The sequence below is a fragment of the Pseudoliparis swirei genome, chromosome 7, assembly GCF_029220125.1.
Source record: "Pseudoliparis swirei isolate HS2019 ecotype Mariana Trench chromosome 7, NWPU_hadal_v1, whole genome shotgun sequence".
Classification (NCBI taxonomy): domain Eukaryota; kingdom Metazoa; phylum Chordata; class Actinopteri; order Perciformes; family Liparidae; genus Pseudoliparis; species Pseudoliparis swirei.
In genome coordinates, this window is record NC_079394.1 from 19,130,972 (window position 1) to 19,154,985 (window position 24,014).

At 43.4% G+C, this 24,014-nt stretch overlaps 1 protein-coding gene and 1 long non-coding RNA gene across 3 annotated transcripts; one reads left to right on the forward strand and one right to left on the reverse strand.

Moving 5' to 3' along the window:
• The first annotated feature begins 1,714 nt into the window (after nucleotides 1–1,714).
• hip1rb (huntingtin interacting protein 1 related b) lies at nucleotides 1,715–23,328 on the forward strand. 2 transcript variants are annotated; one of them, XM_056419555.1, is made up of 32 exons: nucleotides 1,715–1,896; nucleotides 11,811–11,874; nucleotides 12,383–12,525; nucleotides 12,879–12,935; nucleotides 13,152–13,232; nucleotides 13,365–13,441; nucleotides 13,665–13,726; nucleotides 14,385–14,525; nucleotides 14,676–14,733; nucleotides 15,055–15,130; nucleotides 15,339–15,506; nucleotides 15,612–15,667; nucleotides 15,752–15,824; nucleotides 16,728–16,911; nucleotides 17,000–17,088; nucleotides 17,195–17,311; nucleotides 17,404–17,505; nucleotides 17,703–17,897; nucleotides 18,172–18,319; nucleotides 18,424–18,510; nucleotides 18,621–18,728; nucleotides 18,967–19,103; nucleotides 19,783–19,893; nucleotides 20,012–20,070; nucleotides 20,318–20,348; nucleotides 20,466–20,528; nucleotides 20,668–20,768; nucleotides 20,912–21,017; nucleotides 21,151–21,274; nucleotides 21,358–21,419; nucleotides 21,936–22,166; nucleotides 22,270–23,328. In XM_056419555.1, the coding sequence occupies exons 1-32, from the start codon at nucleotides 1,816–1,818 to the stop codon at nucleotides 22,276–22,278; spliced, it is 3,201 nt and encodes a 1,066-aa protein (XP_056275530.1). In that variant the 5' UTR covers nucleotides 1,715–1,815; the 3' UTR covers nucleotides 22,279–23,328. The 2 variants fall into 2 exon arrangements, with proteins under 2 accessions (XP_056275530.1, XP_056275531.1); XM_056419556.1 differs by lacking the exon at nucleotides 1,715–1,896 and adding an exon at nucleotides 5,492–5,624.
• LOC130197065 (uncharacterized) lies at nucleotides 5,077–6,606 on the reverse strand. The gene is made up of 2 exons (XR_008832371.1): nucleotides 6,444–6,606; nucleotides 5,077–5,603 (listed from the first exon to the last, which is right to left on the reverse strand). It is a non-coding gene; the product is annotated as an uncharacterized LOC130197065 (long non-coding RNA).
• Nucleotides 23,329–24,014: the final 686 nt, after the last annotated feature.

The following is a 24,014-nucleotide window of genomic DNA, read 5'->3' on the forward strand; positions in this document are numbered from 1 at the left end:
TTGTCATTGGTGTTGTGTGTTGTGTATGCATGTGTGTTGTATATGTACATATATATTTTGTTTTGTTTTGTATTTTACTTTTATTTTACTTTGTATACTTCTATATCTTTCATCCCTGTTTCTTATATTTTGTGTTTTGTTTTTTATTCTTGTGTGTTTGGTTTATTGGTGCTGCTACTGTCACGACAAATTTCCCCTTGGGGATTAATAAAGTATATATCTATCTTTCTATCTATCTATCATCAGTCATGTCACACGTCAGGGCTCCCACTCAGTGATGTATCACTGGATGTGAGTTGGGCCTTGCCAGTTCAGAGACTGGGCAGAGCAGTTTGAAGACCATGTGTAAAAATGTGAAAAATCCAGTTTAGCCTGCAGGGCAAACCCTTCCTTTTGTTCTCTTCTCTTGTTGTCCCATCAGCTGCATACTTGGGAACAAAACATCAGTCACAACTACACCCGGCGCAACAAACGTGAAATTCCAGTCCTACAACCGTGACGAGGTTTGAAATGCTGCCACAGCCTAACATTTACGTAAGAAGTGACGTGTTAGTTTTCTTATTGCAGTGTCAAACAATATAACGTAAGACACATGTTGTCCAATTTGTTTGTTATGTATGACCATTTGCTTTGTGTCTTTTATTCACTGAATATATATCTTCCTGAAGGTTTGGGCTGGAGCTGTGAAATATATAAAATATGAAGGAAGCAGATCAACAAAACAAGTTATTCCACGTACCTCAGCTCATGTCAGCCAAGTCGAGTAAAGATGAACCGAGCAGGAAAAAGCAGCCTCCAAATCCATTAAAAAAGGATATTAGTGAGTGAGAGGAAAATACATTATCATTTGTTGATTCACTTGATTAAAGATAATAACCAGAGGACATATGAATAACCATGAACAGATGAATTCGAGTCGGATCCATTGCTGACGTTTTAAAGTTGTGAGCCTCATAAAACAGCTGCATCTCAATGTGAATGTATGAAAAGTGAGGTCTACTAACATAGGGACTTGTAGTCACTAAAGGAAAATAAATCATAGATTTATAGAACTCATCCATGTTCATAATATTTTCACACATACTGTCTTTCTACATTTTATGTCACTGAATTATGTTGAACAGTGTTCATTTGAGAGGATTTATAAGCATTGTTTGCATTATTTTCCTCTCCATCTTAGGGGCACACATACCTGCAACCATGACAGCTTCTGTGCTACAGTACACTACAGTTGTCTTTAATGCCATGCACTTGTTTGTCATATGTATGCTGAATAGTACGATGCTTATGACCTGACCCATATGTACACGTGCCACAGCAATAATGTGAGCATCATTTCCTCGTGTATTATTCCACATCTACTGTACTGTCATTTTAAAAGCAGATGCAATCTCGTGATTAGAAGAGAAGCACGAAAGAAGAAAAACAATTATAATCCTCATGCGTTTGGATTTCATTGAGGTGACGTCACTGCAGCAGCTGAGAAAGACGGCCAGGTGAGCATGCCTCGTCAGAAAATAACCGAAATACATAGCACGATATTAAAAAAAGAAAGAACATGCTGATTCAAAACACTCATCCGCGATGCTTTTGGCGGCAGTAGACTGATGATGATGGTTTCCTCCACCTTGGGGGCGGGTCTATCTACGTCACGCACTCATTGCTCTTCCTCCTTCAGCCGCAGCTTGGGGATGTCCCAGAGACCATGTTGTAAAGATACAAGAAGACACCGCTGACGTTTACCTCGAGCCTGCACGTATTTCGCGTCTTACATTTGGGGTTTCTCGCGGAAACCGTCTTTGTCACCTCGAGACGATGAACAGCATGAGGCACGCGAAATCCCGGCGGTCGGAGGCCAACCTCGGAGCGGAGAGGGAGCACTTTGACAAGCGGCAGGTACAGAGACAGCCACAAGGCTCACTGCGGGAACTAGCGCTTCATCACAGCCAGCTGTGTGTGTGTGTCCAAACGTGTGTTCGTGTGTGTGTATGTGTGTGTCTAAATATGTGTGCGCGTGTGTCTAAATGTGTGTTTGTGTGCGCGTGCGCGGAGCTCACAGTGAAGGGTACCGCATAGGCCACATTTTCAATTAACACCTTGACTTGGGAATTGAATGTTTGACATTTTAAATGTAAAGTGGGCAAAATAGATAGTGTTATTCTTCCCTGTGGTGTCATGTATACACATCGATTGTTTGTGCGTGTTGTGTGTTGTATCGGCAGAAGAGATCGTCTGTCTTCTCTCCAACACTGGGACGATGTGGCACTCTACTCAAAACGACACGACATACAACTGAACACAAACACACTTGACTTCAACAATGTCTCCTGACCTGGGTTCTTAAAATAATTCACAGACTTTGAGTTGTACAATTTAATATTTAGTACAAACTGATGCATAGCACCTCAGGTGAGGTAGTTGGTGGTGAACCTGCCCCTTTAAATGTCTTTGAGGCATCTTTCTGCTCGACTGAAAGCCAACCAGTCCATGCAGTGCTCTCCTTTGTCACCGTTCAGTCCTCCCTGTACATCGGCATCATGCTGATCGAGTCCTTCCTGTTTGGCCACCCTTCCTCCCATACAGACATCTACTCTGTCTTTAACAGCCTTGTTGCTGGATAAAGCACATTAACATGGCGTTCTATTAATTACCCTGGTGGAGTACTTCATTAAGTCAGGTTCCGGTCTGTTCACTGAAGGAATGAGGTTTGTCACATTTTCCGTGCAACAACAGGTGCATTGTGGTGTCTAGCAGTTACCTCACTACACCTCCTCTGCCAAGTATACTCTTTTATGATCTTCACCATCTAGATTCTTCAACGTAGACGGTGTTGTTGATGAGGCACTTCAACCTGTTAAGCTCGTGGAGCTGCCCTCCCACTCCCCCCAGTCTCGCATGGGAATGTGAGATTCAGACGAGGTTGAGTAACTACACAAACTGGAGCGGCTGCGTAGGAGTGCAGATTTAAAGCACGTTCAGTGTTATGTAATCTAAAATGGGCTGTGCTTTTTCCTCCACTGCTCTGTCAGTATTCTATTTGCTTATGAAGCAGTGCAGAGAAGTGGAGCCGAGGTGCTTGGACTCCTGCTTGTCTTTAATCTGCACCTAGCCTCTCAAACAATGGCCATCATATGTAACCGTTCAATCATAATCACACATTGATCCAGCCACCTCCCTTCAGCATGTTTGTTGACCCAAGTTCACTTGGTAAATGTGGCAGTATTTGTTAGGAATAGCAAATGGCATCAAGCGCATTGTTTATGTTTACATTTCACAGCTTATTCAGAACTGAGTGTAACATTTGAGGCTTTGAACTGGGGTTCTTGTTTATGTGAATGACTGAGGGGTGTCACTGCTCAGCTGAATGAACCCACTTGGCAATATGCAAATTAAGTAGGCAGTCCTAGGCAGAATCTCCTCCTGATATTTGTACGGCTCTTGACTGCCTCCTAATCAGCATTTTACTACAGGTAGTTTGTATGTGGAGAATCAACTGGTTAACTTCTTCCAAAATGTACTGTATTCACATTTTTTAAATGGGAAATTGGACAACAATTTAACCTTTTATATGTTTAAAAGGCTGCTCTGTTGGTGGGAGCCCCTATAATCTATCCAACACACACACGTTTCTCAGTATTGCTGATTCATCGAGTGCCCTTACTGAAACGAGTGACAGTGCTGCAGTGTCACTCCTCTCCTGCACTCTCTCCTCTTCATGTTGACCTTGGTTCCAAGGTGAAATGTCTCACACAGGGTCCTGTGTGTGTGTTTGTGTGTCGTGTTTGCTTTCCCTCCCTCTTGTTGCCTGGGAGAGCGCCCATGAGAGGGGGAAGGGGGATGGGAGTACCAGAGGGCAAAAGCGCAGCGACTGAGCGAGAGTAGAGCGAGAATTAGAAGTATGTTGGGGAGGAATGTTTCACTCCTTAATAAAAAAAAGCTGAATTGTTAAGTGAAGATTTTGTTTTTGCAGTGAGATCTGACGTCGATGTTTGTCAACAAACACAAAGGCGATGGATTCGAGCTATGACTTTACCTTCAACCGCTTCCATCAGTGTTTCTACGCACTAAATGCTCATCTTTTTTGCAAAGTCTAACCATTAAAACATTATTTACAAAACGTGCTCATAATGTAATCATAAGACTGTCTTTTGTATAATATCCATCAAGTTATACAGCAAACTCATAATCATGAACATCATGTGAATCATTAGCTAATTTAACAGCTTGGACAACTGGCCCAAAAACATTGTGGTTGCTAAAGACCCGTTTGTCTTTTAAATATTTTAGTCGATGTAGTGTCGCTATTTTACTTGGATTTAGGCCGAACCATATAATAGATCACAACTTTTTCTGTGCAGTCGTTCAATAGTTATCTTGATTATTCACACTTTCTTAAGTTCCTCCATTATGCTGCTTTCGAGAACATATTTCATAAAAAGGAAGTTAATTCTCTTTAGTGCGAGTTCGGTCAAATCAACGAGAACAGTCTTTTAGGACAGATTATGCATTTTATTTTGCACAAGTTGTTTGCATTGTATTTGTTGCCATGTTTGTCTGTAGTAGCTACCTATCCAAGTGTGTCCTTTTAATCCTTGGATATGATGCATGAACACAATTTGTGAACTTATAGCAATAAGAGTAGACGGTGACCTGAGGGATTACAGCTCGCACCACATTAGACGATCACCACGTGTGGTTTTGGGGCCGGAAAAGGGCTTTTTATATTTCTGTTTAGGGACGCATGAAACTGGATGAGCAAAACTGGATGTCCACTGTTGGTTTCTTTGTTATGAGTATTGTCTGTTGATGTGGGAGAGGCTGTTTTAGTTTGACTTAAAAAATGGACAAAGAAGTGGTGGGAGCAGAGCAACACACAAATACTAGAACGGGCACTCGGTAGAGCGCATACCTTAGACGCAGCCACATTTTGGCATTAGTTGCATGCCAATTGGATACAAATTGACCGCGCTATGGTAAAAAGAGGATTTTGACCTTTTCACGAGCTTGACCTTTGACCCGATCGATCCCAAAATCTAATCAAATGGTCCCCGGATAATAACCAACCATCCCACCAAATGTCATGCGTTTCGGTTTAATACTTTTTGAGTTATGCCAATAACACGCACGCATACAAATAAATACACAGCGATCAAAACATAACCTTCCGCATTTTCAATGCGAAGGTAAAAAGCAAAAGTAACCCTTTTTAAAATCATTTGATCTGAAAAATACTCAAAAAAATTGACAAAGCTGTTAAATGCAAAATGAAAACTGTGTCAAGGATATCTTTCATTTGGCGTTTGCTTTATTGCGTCTGTGACTCCCGGCTTCCACTGGTTCGATACAGCGGCCAGGTGAACTGTTGGCATTCCTGTCAGTACTTCATCGCGCTAATAGGTGTGAGCTGTGCTAAAGACTGTTTGTGACCTTGTCCGCCAGAGCTCCAGCAGCATTCTGTTGGATTAAGCTGATAAGGACCTGTGATAAGTGCTCTTGCCTCGGGTCACTGTGTCCAGTGAGAAGCAGCTCGGGTGTAGCGCTGATGCTTTGACTCCATTAACTTCAGACACTCTGCCAGGATGTCCAAGCACATGGACACACTGCTGAAAGGCAAAGATGACAAGGTAAGGCGGAGACGCCTCAAGGCTGGAGGTGTTCACACAGCGTGGGAGGCTGTGGAGTCTGGTGACCAAATTGACCAAATTGCTCCATTAGCAAAAAGTTTGATTTTCAACTGACTTACATTTGACCACGGCATTAAGAACATGGTATCTGTGTGTGACCTAGGTGTAGGTCGACGAAAGGCTAAAGATAAGCTGCAATACATCCCGCTGCCTGGTGGTCGTGTCTTTATTCTGATAGTTAATCGTATGTAGTTTTTGTTGTCACCGTCCATCTCTTGTCCTGCATCTAATGTACATTATTGTATAGTAATGTATCATTTTGCTATGGAATCATATAGTTTTTGGAGATATTGTGGTCCACAATCACCTTGTTTAACCCTCCTGTTACCTTCACATTTACTAACATATTTTATGCTCGGAGTCAATTTGACCCCAGCTATTAAAACCTCCAGAAAATTATTAGAATTAATATTGTTTCCCAAGTTTAAGTGTGAGGTACTTTATGTTTGTTTATTGACTACCTAAATAGCCCTTTAAATATATAAAAAAGTTGATATTTCTTATATGTTTGACAGTGAAAAACAGCCTGGGGTCAAATTGACCCCAAAGAACACCGACATTAAACATTGAATGGGGTCAAATTGACCCTAAAGGTAACAGGAGGGTTAAATTGATTCAAAACAAGCCCATACTAGCTAAAAGTTCTTAGAAAATATGACTTATTTTTGCACTAAAGTTCATAACAAAATTAGGAAATATATTCATTTGAGTTACCAAAAAACATGCTATGTTGTGATATGTATCGGAATATGAAATTACCAATGTGGGGGTAGAGATTTTGACCCGACGGCCAGCCCTACCGTCCCTTCTCTCGCTGCTCTCTGACGGACAGCAGCGTTCTGAATGTACCAGAGAGGCTCCCTGCTCATCGGCCATCTGTCGAGGCCTCAGTGCCAGGCTCTGTGTGCCAGAGAGCGGCCCCCGTCCAACCCGACCGTGTGCCCCAGCTGTCGGCCTTCCTCCCCAAACAAACGCCTCATTGTCACCCGGGCCTCCGCGCTCGCCCTCTGCACTCGCCCTGAGGGAACGACGAGGCGGCGGCGGTTCACGTGCGTCGGAAGCCGTCCACCCCTCTCTCGCTCCGAACGCCACAGGAGCCCCTCTGTGCTTTATGTGGCGGTGCGTCCATAGAGGGCGCTAGGGCGCCGCCCCTCTTAAAATTTTGAGATGAAAAAAGAAAAGAAGAAGAAAAAAATATATACATCCTGTCAAAAAACATTATATGCCAAATCATTTAAGTAAATATACTGTGTTGACGCGCTAAATGTGTGTGGGAGACCGTCAGCCTGTCAACAACCACTTAAGTTAATGTGAAAAAATATAATATATCGCCACTCATTATCACGGAGAGAAGCCCCGCCCCATTTTCAGGGCACCGGCCAAACGTGTGTGTGCAGCAGCGAGCAAACATTTCACAGTCGTTTCGGCAAGGACAGCTTCTCATTGGCGGATGAAACGTGAATCTTGGGGCACAAAAATGTGCTCTCTGGCCAATGACATTGTTTTATTATTTCACGTGGTTGGACTATTCGGCAGATCAGAGACGTATCGTTCCCTCAGCCAGAGAGCTCCACGGAGCTACGCGAGCAGGTTGCTAACGGAGCTGGTTAGCTGGAGGCTCAGTGAGTAATGCGCTGTTTAGTTTCCCCTGTCTGTTGTTCCAAAGTCCTGGGACTGAAACTCTCTGGACTACAACGGGGTGAGGGATCTAAAGAGCTGCAGACAAGTGTAAAGCACGAATCTTGCCGCAGTTATCGAGCTAACAGCATGAAGCTAACTAGCTAACAGCATGAAGCTAACCCTGTTTGCAGAGCAGCAGAAGGAGACCGAACTGGCATCGAAAACACAACGAAGAAGTTCTGAAAAACAGACACATTCCCTCAAGAATGAGACATATGCTCTGCCCTCGATGAACTGGCAACCAGGATGTCGTCCAGGTAAACAAACAAAAAAGGCAGGTCCCTAAGCACAGTGTCCATGAGGCGCTGGAAAGTCTGTGCTGCATTTTTGAGGCCAAACGGCATCCTCAAAAATTCAAAGAGGCCGAAAGGTGTGATCAGTGCCGTCTTGGGAATATCCAGAGGTTGAACGGGCACTTGATGATAACCCCGAACCAGGTCGACCTTAGAAAACACCACGCTACCGGACAAATGGGCAGAAAAATCCTGGATGTGCGGAACTGGGTAGCGGTCCGGGATCGTTGCATCGTTGAGCCGGCGATAATCCCCACACGGACGCCACCCACCTCCAGGCTTCGTGCAATGTGCAGGGTGACGCCCACGGGCTGTTGGAGCGGCGAATGATGCCCAGGCGCCCATGTTGTCAAACTCTGTCTTGGCGATGATGAGCTTTGCGGGTCCAGGCGCCGGGCCCGGGCATGTACCGGTGGGCCAGTGGTCGAGATGTAATGTTCTACCCCATGTTTGACCGTGGAGGATGAGAAGGTGGGTAGTGTGAGGTCCGGGAACTCAGCCAGCAACCGAAGAAACCCATCCGCAGCTGAGAGGGTAGCCAGCCTGGTTGCATCTGCTCCCCCTAGTGTGCACGGGTAAGAGAAGAAAGTCAAAGCATTAATCAGGCGGCGGCCCTTGACGTCTACCAACAGTCCATAGGCACACAGGAAATCCGCACCAAGTCAGGGCATGTTAATCTTAGCCGTCACAAAGTCCCAGCGGAAATGCTGCCCCCTGAAACACAGCTGTACGCTCCGTGTCCCAAATGTGCGGATGGAGCTGCCGTTCGCGGCTTCAAGGGGGGGGGGGGGCCATGTCCGTCTGTCAGCATGTCCACCTGTGATGCCGGCATGACGCTGATCTGCACGCCCGTATCGCACAGAAAACGCCGCCCGGAGATGTCGTCCTGGATGAACAGCAGCCTGCCCGCTCGGCCGACGCTCACGGCAGCTACTGAGCGCCGGCCCCGGCATTTCCCTTCTTGCTGTAACTGCATGGCGAGCGGCACCGTGTCGCCCTCGGTCCAAACCGTGCGTGGTAAAAACACAAGCCGGCGGTTCCCCATCGTTGACTTGCTTCCGCTGCAGCGACAACCGCCGTCTCCGCTGGTAGTCATACAGCTTGCGCCGGCTTCTGCACGGCCGCGCAGTGTTGTTGTCCGGCAAGAAAAAAACTTATCGGCCTCCTCGGCCAACTCCCGACAATCCTTAATCCTGGAATTGGCCAAAGCTGACCGCACCTGCAAAGGCAGCTGCTGTAGAAACAGTTCCATGAATAAAAACTCGGGCTGGTGTCTACCGAGGAGAGCCAGCATCTTGTCCATAAGCTCCGACGGCTTGCTGTCGCCGAGGCCGTTCAGTGAGAGCAGCCGGCGAGCCCGCTCGGTGTCCGACAGTCCAAACGCCTTCAGCAAGTGTTCTTTCAAAGTGGCGTACTTGTCGCTGAACGGGGGGTTCTCTAGGATGCTCACCACTCGGCCCGCTGTCGAACTGCCGAGCGCCGCCACGACATAATAATATTTCGTCGAGTCTGCGGTAATGTCTCTGAGTGCGAACTGCGCTTCAGCTTGAGCAAACCAGACCGATGCATGCGTCTCCCAAAACTCCGGCAGCTTAAGCGAAACTGCGTGCGTCGTCATGCTCGTCTCTGGATCCGTCCAGTAGAGCCAGGGTCACCAGTGTCGGAGCGCGGGAATGAACGATATGGACAAAGTCACTTTCTTTGTCTGCACACCTCTGTGGCCGTTTATTTCCTCACACAAAACATTTCACCCGTGACACTGACACCTCGTGACCTTTAAACCCCTCGACGCCACCCCGTTGCCCTGGTTACGCTCCCATCTCTTAAAGGGACCCGGTCACGTATCCTGCACACCACCCTACTAGTCTTGTGAATTATGTGCTCCCAACAGAGTCCCCTACAACGGTGCACTTAAATAAGTACATGTGAATGTGTAGTACATTTCTGATTTTGTTGCGAATGATTTGACTGAGGTCTATTTAATACAAAATTATTCACAGCTAAGCGTGTTGGGCAGAGTTATTATAATATAACATGTATTTTCCCCATTCTGTAAACGGCACCCAGCTTTTTTTAGCAAACACTAGCAGTTGTGGTTGATTGCAACACCTCAGTGTCGATGTTCTTGTTCAACAAAACACAGAGCTGAATTCTGACTTAAGGCGGGGCCCGCCACACCGTTTTAAAGCCTCATTTAGTTGTGGGTGTTGTCGCAGTAGTCCAGGGTAATTGTTAATGCCATTTAACAGCATCAATAATTATTATGTGTAAGTGAGTCACTGTTTCAAATCTCTCTTTTAGGATTCCAAAAGGCAACATCATAGTCATTTTATAAGAGATACTTGTTCTACATCTGCTGTGCATTTGGGCTGAAATTGAAATACATTTTACTAGATAATCCAAAGTTCAATTGAAAAGCCAGGAGGGGAGGAGAGGGATGAATATCAACAGTCCCCAGTGATACCTTCCCCCCCAAACATTAAACCTATATATTTAAATAACCTTTCAACGGTCTGAATACGCAGTTCAAACACATGGTACAGACCACTGTGTCGGACCTTCTCCATCTTTGGCGACATCTTGTTCATGCTTTCTCTTTGTAGATCACAGCCTGAAGCACAGCTGCGGTCAGCCATTAGTGGTGGTTATTTAAGCATCAAGATACTGTGAAGAAATGCATTCTTAGACGGTCTTTGTTTTCAGACTTGTGCAAATAAATGAAACGTGTGCATGAAGAACGATAAGAGACAGAAACTGAGCAAATGTCTATTTTTGTATTTCTTTTTTTTTATGTGCACTGTTCAGTTTTTTTCTTAGTTGTTCATTGAAAGACCGTGTAAATCATTTGGCATTAAAAGTAGTCAATGAAAGAATAACATACACTTTTGCTCAAGAGGGATTCGTGGCTATCACATTTATTTGCAAAATTAGATTAATAATGATGTGCTGAATGTGTTTGTGTTAAACAGTCATTTTTTTATCGTAGGGCTACTCTGATACATCAATACATTAACATAAAAAGGGGGATGACAATGTAGAGCACCCTGATGTAACATAGCCATACCAAGAAGTTATCATATTGCTTTTGTATCCGAGGGTGGACACAAAGACAGTCAGGAAATACAGACACCGTTTTTGTTTTTTCTCCCTCCCCTTCCTGCTCCTTTCCTGCTGCACTTGATTAACCTGCTGGACAGGTTGCAGACAGCTTGTGTGCTTCTGGTGACGCTCAGTCTCTCCCGATCAGGCGGATAATTACCTTCGCATTGAACATGCGGAAGGTTATGTTTTGATCGCCGTGTATTTATTTATTTATTTATTTGTATGCGTGTTCCTCGCATAACAAAAAGTTTTAAACCGAATCGCATGAAATTTGGTGCGATGATTGGTTATTATCCGGGGACCATTTGATTCGATTTTGGGATCAATCGGGTCAAAGGTCAAGGTCATGGAAAGGTCAAAATCTTCTTTTTACCATAGCACGGTCAATTTGTATCCAATTGGCATGCAACTAATGCCAAAATGTTCATAATTCAATGCCCAATCTTGTGATATGCGAAGGTATGCGCTCTACCGAGTGCCCATTCTAGTTTGTGATGTTATCTTTAGATGCAGGGTTTACTTTCTCTGACCTGACTGCCCATAGATGATGATGCGTAAAGTGTAACGCCACTCACATCCTTTGTGTTGACAATAGGCTAGGTTAGCAGCACTAGATATGGAAAGTTTTCAGTTTCAATAATTCATATCTTAATCAAGATCGCGATATCGCACCAGCAACGGAACAAAGGGAATCGGCACGCCTTCTTTCCTGTGGCCATCTTTCACTAAGTCAGTCTAAGCTTAGTATCAATCTACTTTAGCTGCTAGTTCGTCCTGAATTACTCATTTAGTTTGGTCAGTTAAAATCGGGCTAACCACGTGGTGAGAGCCAGAAGTCCTTCTGTGTGCACAGTGCAGCGTCATTGTTTCTCTGATTCATTCCTGTCACTGCAGCGCACCCTGTTGTCATTTGTTGGTCTCCAAATCTTTATTTAGGTTCACGTGTATCTTATGTATTTGTCTTTGTCTATTGTTAGCTCTACATTTAATGGTTGTGTGGGTGGAGAAGCAAGTAAAAGATCAAAGATTAATTCCTCTCTTCTCTTTTCAGCTGAGCAGCATCAGCAAGGCCATCACCACCTCTGAGATGCCTGTGAAGGAGAAACACGCACGACGTATCCTTAACAAAAAAATAAACCGTTTTGTTTTATATAGGCAGTGTTTGGTACTGCCTTCACATCACAACTTGAAAGGTAATTTATTTGTAAAACATTCATATCTTTTTTGTGTCACGTGTATTATTTAGTCATCATGAAACGGCATGAGTGTTTATTCAGTAGTTGTATGTATTTCTGATTGAAGGGAATATTACGATGAGATCTGACAACAGAAGGCACAATTCAAAGAAGTAAACCAATAAGAAACGAAAGGAGAAAGAGGCAATTGTATATGTTAGTCAGAGGGATGGGGCTGCTCAAATCTGTGATGGCACACAATACCTTTTAAGAATGTGTCTGTAGCCAAGGAGGATACAGTAATGGGATATAGTTAGATAAATACAAATGGTAACTGTTTTTTCCTAAAAAGATCATGGATACCTATCAGGAACATGTCTATTTTCATTTAGTCGAGTGTGTGGGAAATGCACATGTTGTACGTGCTTCCTTAACAAGACGACAACAGAAATCATCCTGGGGACTCACAGGGAGAAGGGAGCCTACACCTTCTGGTCCTACGCTCTGGGCTTCCCTCTGGCCAACAGCTCAATCCTCAGCTGGAAGTTCTGCCACGTGCTGCACAAGATCCTGCGGGATGGACACCGCAATGTACGGCACCAAGTACCCCTCTCTTACTGCCTCTTACTCCCTGAGACACCTGGGAGATGTTAGAAGAGCAGATGCGTTGAGTGATCAAAGACTGTTGCAGCAGCACGAGTTAAACAAAAAGCCCGGGGAAATAATTAAACAGAAGTATTTGTTAGTGTGAACTAATGTAAAAGAAAATAAATTGACACCCTACATGTGATTATTAATATTGTCTAACTTTTATGATTGGCTTTCTTCCTATCATGTCTGGTAATAACATCTGAAACGGTTCACTTTTAAAGTGTAAATTAAGGCTCTTTAACATGAATCTCAACGTAATTAATAGTTGTTAATTTAAGCTGTCACCTTCATAGGTTTTACAAGACTGCATGAGGCACCACAGCTCTCTTGTTGAAATTGGGAAAGAATGGGTGAGTCGTTGCATCTTTTTTTTGTCACAGAATTTTCCTAAATGATTTCAAAAGAATGCATTGTCAGACATGTATACATTTGTTGTTAACTGGATTGTGTGTAAAGGCTGAAACAATCTCCCTCCAGTAAGGCAAAAGGCTTCATCTCGACAAGATGGATAGAATACAGGTATACATATTATTTGTGCTTTATTCTTGACTGCTTGGAATTTCCAGAACAACCTCCATGACAAATATGGACAGCTGGTGGCTTTGTATACCAAGCTGCTCTGCACAAAAATGGAGTTTCATGTGAAGGTAAGCACATCCTCCGTTGTATGTCACACAACATGGTAGATGGTACACCAAATGCATGACTCGGCAAAATGATATGAATTCACTCCATGAATGCGGAATAGACACTGAACCTCCAACAATGCACTTCTGCAGCATTCAGAAATCCCTCCGAACCTGGAAGTCACCGACGAAGTCCTGGAGCGCACTGCAGGAAGTGACATTAATAATGTGTGAGTTTCTAAATACTGCAGGAAGTGACTTTATTTAATTATCTGTTTGGCCTTAAATCCACAGTTCTAAGTATCAGCACAGCTGCTGTCAGCCAAACTAGCAAAAGAAACAACAAAAATGGACAAGCCCTGCTGCTCGTTAAATTTTACATGGTCACATCAGCATTGTTTTTTAGTGGGGCCTCTTTTCTGTCTAAGAGGAGTATCAACTTCTCTCCTGCAGGTTCCAGCTCACAGTGGAGGTGTTTGATTACTTGGATGCGGAGCTGAGGCTGGCTGAGACAGGTGAATACAAAAACCTCCCACCTTTCCCCTATCTTACTCTTCTAAGGAAGAGAAACCTGAGCTCCAGGGCTGCAGCCTGCTGACATGATCTGTTTATGTTGAAAAGCCAATAGCCTTTTGAAGAATGGGTTATTGTGAGCAGCCTGTTTTCACATAGACTGTAGTCCTTTTTTTGGTTTAAATCACTTGGTCCAGTTCTAACTTGTGTCCAAGGAAATGCCTTCAATTAGAGGACATTAAGTTGATTTCCTCCAGTTGATCTGCAATGGTGTGCTCCTCCCATGCCTGCAGGGTGGAGGCCCATGAACCCATTTTGCAGCTGTACTGTGAAAGAATGTACACTGAAGGACAGCAAGACACTTCAGTAGCAAGAGAAACAAATGTGAAAACTAACATTTCAACAGTAGCTGACTCAGTGGAACAGTTTGCACTTTATTTTATCGGGATGATTTACAGAATGGGTAAATGTACATTATTGTACAAGCCTAAGATTGTAACACACGATTGTCCAATGAGTCTTAGGCATGGGCATCATTTAGAGGCCAGCAAAGTGTTCTGCAGAAAAGATAATAAAAAAAGGTACAGCACACAACAAAATGTTTGATGTGACAGTCAAAAGGGATTCACTGTATGCTCCTATCTGCTCTCTCTCTCCTAGTGATACGGCAGCTCAACACCTCCATCGCCATCTCCACTCTTCCATCAGGCCAGTGTCGGCTTTCTCCACTCATTCAAGTTATCCAGGACTGTAGTCACCTCTACCACTTCACCGTCAAGTTGCTATTCAAGCTGCATGCCTGTAAGAACAGTTATTACTCCCTCTTAGCCTACACATTCTAGGATAAACTTGGTAAATGTGCTCTATCAACAAAATATAACAAGTCAGTTATGTCTAATTCAAGCTATGGTTTTAAAGCAAAAGACCGTTGTACGATGTTGTGGATTTCAGGTCTCCCCGCAGACACTTTACAAGGACACCGTGATCGTTTTCATGACCAGTTCCACAGGTAGGACATCTGCGGCCCCAGGCTACGAGTGAATCAGAGTGGCTGCATCACTTCGAGCAGTCATTATTTTATCAAAGGAAGAGCGCAACATAATCCTGCCTCACCCAGCAGTTCCCGTGCAAATGTGCACATGCACTACTTCCTATCTCCCACCCTTTGTGGTGTCAGATGGAGTCACAGTCACAGACACATTCACATTTTTGCTGCTGAGTTCAGAGAGGATGGCACAGTTTGCCATACCTGCCAACTAATTATAACACCTAAAAGCCATCTAATAAGTCTAGAATGTATTAGATTAACTTGTTGTCCTTTGTTCCACAGCCTTAAGACCTTCTTCAATAAAACCAGAGACATGATGTACTTCAAGAGGCTGATTCAGATCCCCAAGTTGCCTGATGTAAGAGCTCAGAGGATTAGGGGGAGGTTGGATGACTTCAGTCACAGACCCTCTTGGATATACAATGACCTCACGATAAACCTAATGCTGCTCATGTTAGATACAAACTAGGGACATTTGCTTTAGTTGTATTGTTTATTTATAGAGCTATGATCTGTTGAAGCTTGCCATAACACGGTAACGTACCTATTGTCTGTCTCCTTGACAGTCCCCACCTAACTTCCTGCATGCCGCCTCACTGGCTAAGCATGTAAAGCCAGTGGTGGTCATCCCCGATGAGTACGAACCAGAGCAACAAGAGGACGACGACGACGATCCCGAGCCGCTCATCGATGTCAGCAACTTCGCAACATCCAGCATACAGGCACAGCCACCGGTAAGGTACAAAGGACACTGATGCATGCATGCAGTCACGTGCACTCGTACAATAGTACCATGACGCTGTGTTTGCTTTTTCACTTACTATTTTCCTTTTTCTCAGCAATTGGACATATTTGATAAGACGTTTGGACCTCCAAATGGAGGATTCGATGAACGGTGAGCCTGAGCGTTTTAACTGTAACCTTTTGGTTCCAGTATGTAATCTGTGGCATCACATTATGACCGTTTTCTCTCTGGCAGGGATCTCCAGATTGAGAGTCTCAAGCAGGACCTGCAGTTGTTGAGAGCAGAGCTGGAGAACGTCAAAGCAGAGGTAAGGAATGTCGGTCCTGAATCTTTTGTGTGCGCATAGAACCGGTGTGGTACGCAGTCACATTCTCTGAAATGTTAACACTATATTCAGTGTTACTTTAACACTCTGTAGAAAGGGACCATATGTTCACTGGCTTAGTGTTAAAATGTACTCTTTAAGTGTTTAAGTAATTTTGAGAAACTTACCGCAGTCTTTCCAGAATTAAAATGCGCGTGATGAAATTCAATTAGAAAGGAAAGGGGGCGGAGCTTTCCAGAGGAAAAGTGAACGTTTTCATCAACACTGGGGTTTTACTCTTGCTCTAGTTGTATTGACTGACAGTCAATTCACTTTAACACGATATTTTACGCAAACATGTTAACTTCTGAATATTTATACCAACACTGGGGGCTAAATTGGTTTTATTTACTATTGCTATTGTTGTTATAACTCTGAAAGAGTTAATATACTTTGACAATGATTTTTAAACACTGAAGAAGTTACTGTGTAGTCGAGGGCATTATTATCTCTGTGCAAAAGGATCTGGGTGTTGGGTGGATGCAAATGCTGCTCCGGACATGTGGACTGTGGCAAGTAGCCTTTGAACGAGACGGGTCCAGTTGCCGTCACGTTTGGACTATCGTGTTTTTATATGCCTGTTTCACAGCCGCCATTTTTACAATGCAGGCTAAACATTAATTATGACCCCGGTCCTTTTAGGTGAGCAACGGCCATTGTATTGTGCATGCTGGCTCACTGGAATGGCTTTGACACACTGAATGGAATATATTTGATCAATTACACCTGTGTGAGCTGGTGGTGTTATAAATTATTCTTGTGAGATGAAAATGTAATGTTGAATATTGACCAGAATTTGGAGTAGATGGTTCCTAACATGCAGATCTCTCTTCTCCCCTCCTGAAGGCTCAGCGTTACATCACACAGCTGAAGTCCCAAATCAACAGTTTGGAGGCAGAACTGGAAGATCAGCGTGCACAGAAGCAACACGCTCTTGTGGAAAATGAACAACTGCGCATGGAGCTGGAGGCGGTGCGTCGCCGAAACGCAGAACATCAGAGCACACAGGCCATCTTCAATGAAGCAGAAAGTAAAACAGTCGATACTTTCTCTCATATACACGGACAAAATATGGTCGCGTGCACATGATAACGCTGTCCCCTGTCTTTGCTGTGCAGGCAGAGCACAGGCCACTGAGCAGCGCTACAATAAGCTGAGGGAGAAGCACACAGAGCTGGTGTCCAGCCATGCCGAACTACTTAGGAAGGTACAGAAAGACTGCAGACCAGTCCTCGGATGTTTGTTTAAATTAGATGTCAGCACCTGGCTGTGTGTGTGTGTGTGTAACACTAAATGTGTTAATGTGCCGACAGAGTGCAGACACTGTGAAGATGCTATCGGCAACCCAACAGACCCAGGAAGAGGTAGAGAGGACCAAACGGCAGCTGTCGTTTGAGGTTGATCGAATAAAACAGGAAGCTGAAATGAAGGTTGGTGTTTTTTCTTTACAAGAGCATGCCGGTTTCAAGGTAGCAGTGCAGTGCTAGTGGATATAAATAATGTTGTTTCATTGTCACTGTAGCTGGAAGAGCAGAAGTTTGAAATGGAGAAGCTGAAGAGGGCGCTGGAGGAGAAGATGGCAGAAATGATGCGCATCAAGGGGACTCTGCAGAGCAGCGAGATGGTGCGGAGTGTTCACCTGTAACCGTAGAATAAAGCCACCACCTCAATCATGTTTAGCCAATGCACCGCCGTTTAGTATTGAGTCGTTCTGTGTTTGGAGGCTTGAGGTTTGTCACACATTTCCGGATGGACTTTCCTTCCGACACTCGAGGCCATCTGCCTCTTCTGGCTTCCCTCATCGTTCTCTCCCTTCGCCAGACGTCGGTGCAAATGAACAGCTCAGTGACGGCTCTGCAGGCGGAGAAGGAGCGTCTGATGCGATCTGTGTGCGAGAAGGAGGCGGAGCTGTCGTCTGTGCAGCAAGCTGCACAGGTGCAGCAGTCGTCACTTCAGCAGGAGCGAGAGAGGAACGGCAGGGAGCTGGGAGAGCTGCAGAGGAAGCTGCAGGAGAAGGTCAGTCAGACGATCTCCCCCCCTTAATTCGTCCTCCTCACTTATTCCTGAGAATTACATTTGTATAACAGCTATATTTACATTAATTTCAGTCTTATAGGAGTAACCTTAAAATAATACTCACAATCCAATGCAGTTTAGACCTGTACAGTATAGACTTCACCAACAATGAAAGGGTAATGGTGTTCTAGCTGATGACACACTTTCTACCATATAAACCAGACGGGTATCCATGATCTTTTAAATAGGTAGTTGTGTGTGCGTGTACATGTAGACAAATCTGGAGGAGCAGCTTAAGCAGAAGCTTCTGGAGGAGCAGTTTGCTCTGCTGCAGGGCACCGTCACAGAGGCCGAGAGCATCATCCAAGATGCCGTTGCAAAGCTGGACGACCCCCTTCATATACGCTGCACCAGCTCTCCAGGTCAGACCCCATTTCTGTTATTTCCACAGACGTAAAAAGATGAACAGCGAAGTGTTGCTCTTGTGTTTGTTTTTTTCAATTCTATGTTTGTATTCCAAACACAGATTACCTCATAAGTCGGGCGGAGGCCGCGCTGGGCTCCGTTGACAAAGTGAAAAAGGGCCATGCGGATTATCTGAGTAACATGGGGGGTGAGTTTCCTCTGCTTCTGATTCAACATGACCCCGCTGACCTCATGGCAGTGTGTGGCTGGTGTGTTGATGTGGCGTGCTGCTCTCTGACTGTTTGCTCTTGTAACCAGATGCTGGATTGCTGCTGAGGGCTCTGACCCAGTTCTCCCACTTGACTGCGGATACAATCATTAATGCCAGCGCCACTGCACACACGGCCCCCCCAGACCATGCAGACCGTAAGGAATATGAATACCTCATTGGCATTAAATTGGTTGTCTAACTATTTATTACCAGCACCGTTCATTCGAATGTAAAGCTAAATCTCAGTCATGAATATTGATTTTTCCAGTTTTGATTTCAAACCTCTGCTTTAGTGCTTCAAGCTAAATGTGAGGAGTGAGTTTTCAGTGTTGGTGTGAAAAGGAACACAGCATTATGTCCGGTAGCTCATCGCTGCTCTTTTACACCCAACAGGACTGACAGAGAACTGCAGAGGCTGTGCCACTCAGAGTCTGCAGTTCCTCAAGGACCTGAAGTCCAAGATGACCCTCCAAAGGGCTGACCCGGCCTCCATTCGAGTGATTATTCAAAAGATCCTTCACTTGGGTCAGGTGAGATACACTAACACAGCATATCTGTGTTCACTTTGTATTAAATACTACTTCCAGTAATTGCCAGTGCCTTCACTTGCGTTACAATAAGGAGACCCAGGTTTACTGTATTATATATGAATAATAGTTCTATAAAGAAGTATGTTCTTTAAATGGGTATACTTTTCTGACAGTTTCTTGCTTGCATATTCTGAATGTTGCTGCAAATAAAGAGACATTATGCTCTTTATTTAGCATTTATGAAGCATTCCTACCGTTCCTTGTGTCTGGTACATTAAGGTGAACACGACTCTCACGGCTGAAAAGTTGGTCTTGCATTAATTTTAAGTAGAGATCTACTCTTAATATAACCACTTTATTCTTTGCTTCCAAGGAGGCCAACATAAATTGCTGGATTCTGGCTTTGACTATAAAAGTTGATATCATCTCCAGCTACCTCCTGCATTATGAACACTGTAAATGTATCAGTGTGTTCTCATGCCGTGTTTGGATGTGGATATACAATGTGTGGTCTTTTTTTTACATTGGTATTTTCTGATTTGTCTGGATGTCAAATCTTATTTCTGCAAAGAAGACTTGTTAACATAGACTTGTTAACATTTAGTTTCTTCTTTCCCCAGCGATGTTTGAAGTCCTTTCCAATACTGCTCACTCATCATGTTTCTCTTGTTAATTCTAGGAGCTGCGGCCAAAAGGCATGGACATTCGTCAGGATGAGCTCGGAGATCTGGTCGATAAAGAAATGGCTGCAACATCAGCAGCTATTGAGGAGGCTGTCCGCAGGATTGATGTAAGTAATGTAAAACTTGCTTTGAGATGTGCAAGTATCCTCCTTAAAGCATTTCCTGTTTTATTGTGCAGTGAATCTATTGTAACTGATAAACGTCGTGAATGTTTTTTGTATGAAGGAAATGATGGAACAGGCACGAAAGGACACATCAGGAATAAAACTGGAGGTCAATGAAAGGTTTGTTCATTTCTTGGGACTTCAAACAGCAACGTGTAGCAAGATGCATCATCTGTTTGAGTCTAATATCAAACTGGTGGGTACAGTTATAGTCTTTAAGATTTAAAATCTCTCATCGGACTAATGGCACGATACCTAAGTGCATCCTCTTGGCCTTGTTCGCCTTTTGTCATTCTTCAATTGATGTTAAATGATGAGAAACCTGTGAATAACTATCACCACTTACTTTTTCACTCTTTTTTTCTAGAATCCTCAACAGCTGCACAGACCTGATGAAGGTACTGTAGTTTAATAAACTGCATGTTCTTTACTGCCATAGTCCACCTTGCATATATCCTGTTTTAATTATCCACCTAATATCTTGGTTCTTCTTTGTCATCCTCCTCTCTTCGTAGGCCATCCGCATGCTGATCATATCATCTACAGACTTGCAGAAGGAGATTGTCGAGGGTGGGAGGGTGAGTCACATTGTTCTTATTTTGAATCCATAACGGGCAGCTCGGGTTCAAGCGTTTTTGTTTTCAACCGGAAGTTTCTCTGTTCCACTCAGAAAAACAACTCACAGGGACTAACGGTATTATTGTTTGGCTTGTTCAGGGTGCAGCAACCATGAAGGAGTTCTACGCCAGAAACTCTCGCTGGACTGAGGGCCTAATCTCTGCTGCCAAGGCTGTGGGATGGGGAGCCACAGAGATGGTGTAAGTCATACAGCACATTGCGTCTTGTCTTGCATGAAACTAAGGGACTATCGCAGCAGCCAGGGCTAGTCTTTCAAGGTGCACTACTATAAATATTGGGTTGCACCTCAGGTACAGTGAGCATATTGACCTGATCCTCACAGGGAGTCTGCTGATAAGGTGGTGCTGCACACGGGCAAATACGAAGAGTTGATTGTCTGCTCCCACGAGATCGCTGCCAGCACAGCACAGCTGGTTGCTGCCTCAAAGGTAATACAATCATAGAACCTTTGAGATACTGTATTTTATAAATATACTACATTGTAATATGCCAATGGGTCTGTTGGTTTAGTGTCTAAATGTTGCCATCTGGTCTCACGCAAGTGCTCTCCTCTGCTCTCAGGTGAAGGCAGAACGCAACAGTAAGAGGCTCTCAGTTCTCCAGCAGGCTTCTCGCCACGTGAATGAAATGGCAGCTAACGTGGTGGCCTCAACAAGGACGGGCCAGGAGCACCTGGAGGACAAAGGTGAGGACAATTTGATCTGTGTTGATCATTTTGGACTCTGACGATCATCTGTCTCATAACTCTTAACCACTTTTCATGTGCAGAAACCATGGACTTCTCTGGGTTGTCCGTCATCAAGTTGAGAAAAGAAGAAATGGAGTCACAGGTGAGTCATGGTCGCAGAACTGTGAGGAGGGCTGGAAGTGTACCTAGCTTACTTTTGAGATTTACTACTGAGAATATTAACTCCTTATTTCTTTAGAATTACGTTTTATTTAAATGTAAGTTTGCAAGTCTAAAGGCATCAAAACACAGGTTATATTGTATTTATTTGATTTATAAATAATATGGAGTGCAGAAAGGTATTTTTTTGCACTGCGTCAGGATTAGATTCTTTATTAGTTGTGATTTAAAAGCTCTGAAATTTTATCAAAAACTGGACCAATTCCAATCAATACAGTCAGCCATAAATAAATTGAAAGAAATTAAAAATTAACACTGACAGACTAAATGCATGCACAGAGTATAATACGATAATGACGTTACAATAATGACTTGGGGTATTTTCCCATTTCACATAAATGAACTTGAGGTGCAACGGATTTTACATGGAATGTAATTAAATTAAATTGAACAAGATACGATGGATAGATAACCTCCCTGGTTATTTCCCGCCCCTCAGGTGAAGGTGCTGGAATTAGAAAGTCATTTGGGGAAAGAGCGAATGCGTTTGGGCAAGCTGAGGAAGAAGCATTATGAGTTGGCCGGAATTCCTGCCGACCAGGTTCCTGAGGGGAACGGGGAAACCTCTCTGCTGGACCATCCTTTCCCCACGTCACCAAAACCCAGCAAGCCTGCTCTCCTCAAGAAACCTGCGTTGTCCCAGAAACCCAACATGCCACCCAAAACCACGGTAAGGGATGTTGAAGAAAAGTCTGCGTGTGTCATATGATGAAATATAATGGACATGTTGATAAATCCAATCTGCATGTGTCTCTTTCTTCTGTATGTTGCAGTTTAAGTGATGCCTGAGGACAATTCTCCACAAATGGATGGTCGGTTGACCAGATTCACCATGTTGTGAACATACGGTTCCTTTTAAGTTGCTTGTTGACAATCCTCTGCCTCATTCTGGGTCTTACTGTTTTCCTTTTCTTTCTTTAGTTTTAGTTTTTTGCCAAAATAGACCTGAAGCCTGTTTTTTGACCCTTGATGCCAGTTAGGATTATGCTGTCTTTACTTGACCCTCTTTTTTTTAAAAGACACATGCACATGCTATCCAGGCAAACCCTTTTGATCTTAGTATTTGGCATCAAGAATAAAAAAAGAGGTCAATATTATACTGTGTGAAAATATTTTTGCATCGCAACAATTTTATATGATTAAGTACTACTGCTTCTTTTAGAATAGAAACCTTGATGATGATCACAAATCGATAGAATATCGTGTCGTTTTTATGTTATCAGTTTTCATCATGCTTTGGACAACCTTTTTGCACACAAAGTTGAATTACAGAGCATATCACATCTTTCTGTATGTACACTATGCTATTTATGTTGTGGTGGGAGGTAATGGAAAACTGCAATTCACTTGATGTGTGTCCATGTTGTTGCAAAAGTTGTACATGCCTCTGGCTTTGCCTTCATGATTAACAGTTTTCCTTTTTATGTGCAAAACAACTTTCTTTCGAATGTACTCTAATGCGTGAAATCATTCCTGTAAAGACCTACAGTCTGTATAGGACTGTGCCACTCACACTAAGTATAATTTATATTCTCCTAAATATTTGTGACTTGCACACAAATATCGGATGTCTGTGTCTTTAATTGTCAAATTCTTCTTTTGGGCTAACTGAAGATTTAGGTTTAGTTATTCTACAATATGACAGTTCCAGATTAAGCTCAGCCTTACATACAGGGTCTTAAAATGCAGTTTTATGTTCTTTCCTTTCTTCTGTACGAAATATCTTTATACACTCGGACCTATAATATATTTTAGTAAAGATAATAGTGGTTTCACCTTGTAAGAAGTGTAAATGTCAAACGGATGAATAATAAATGTTACATTTAGTGTCCCATTGTGCTACTTTGTCTTTTATTAAGCTTTTTTGTAGCTCTTATTTGTTCAAAGATTTGATCAATAACGACATCACGAAAAAGCACATTCAAGAAGACGCAAAGACTTTAATATCCCAATACTAGATACTGGCCAGGTTGGTTGCTAAAAATGAATTCAGTGGATAATCCATATATACTTTCTTTAACTTACCTTTTATGCTAATACAAAATAGAATAATTACACACAAATAAATACATTACACAAATTAATGAAACCGTTTTTGTCTCTCATTGAATGTTTTATTGCTCAATACTGACTTCATGTACCTCAAATGAAAAGTAGAGCTGGGATATTTTAAAAGCTTAAACTGTGTACAAAGAAGGTGAAGGCATGCGCACAAGGACTTTGAGTCAACGTGGAGGTAGCGCTGCTGCCTTCAGGAGCCACTGTAAATATGACGACTTCCTCAGATATGACGGTAGACACATGTCGATATGACGTTCACGGAACAGGAACGTACAACACTAGTTAACATAATGTATTGGAATAAATGTATATTGTTTTATTGGTCAGTAGTGGGCCATATTAAGCACTGGTGGGTTCAAATAGCTACTAGCTTTATTGTTTATGCCGGTTTTGCCCATTATATTGCACTATATTGTCAACCGTAGCACTGGTAGCACAGAATAAAACCACACTACAA

Excerpts from the sequence above, each read along its gene's own strand:
- hip1rb (XM_056419555.1), top strand. The coding sequence starts at position 1,816 with ATGAACAGCATGAGGCACGCGAAATCCCGGCGGTCGGAGGCCAACCTC. Across the intron at positions 11,875-12,382 it reads GAAGGAGAAACACGCACGAC|AAATCATCCTGGGGACTCAC; the intron begins GTATCCTTAACA and ends AGACGACAACAG. Across the intron at positions 21,018-21,150 it reads AGCTGGTTGCTGCCTCAAAG|GTGAAGGCAGAACGCAACAG; the intron begins GTAATACAATCA and ends CTCTGCTCTCAG.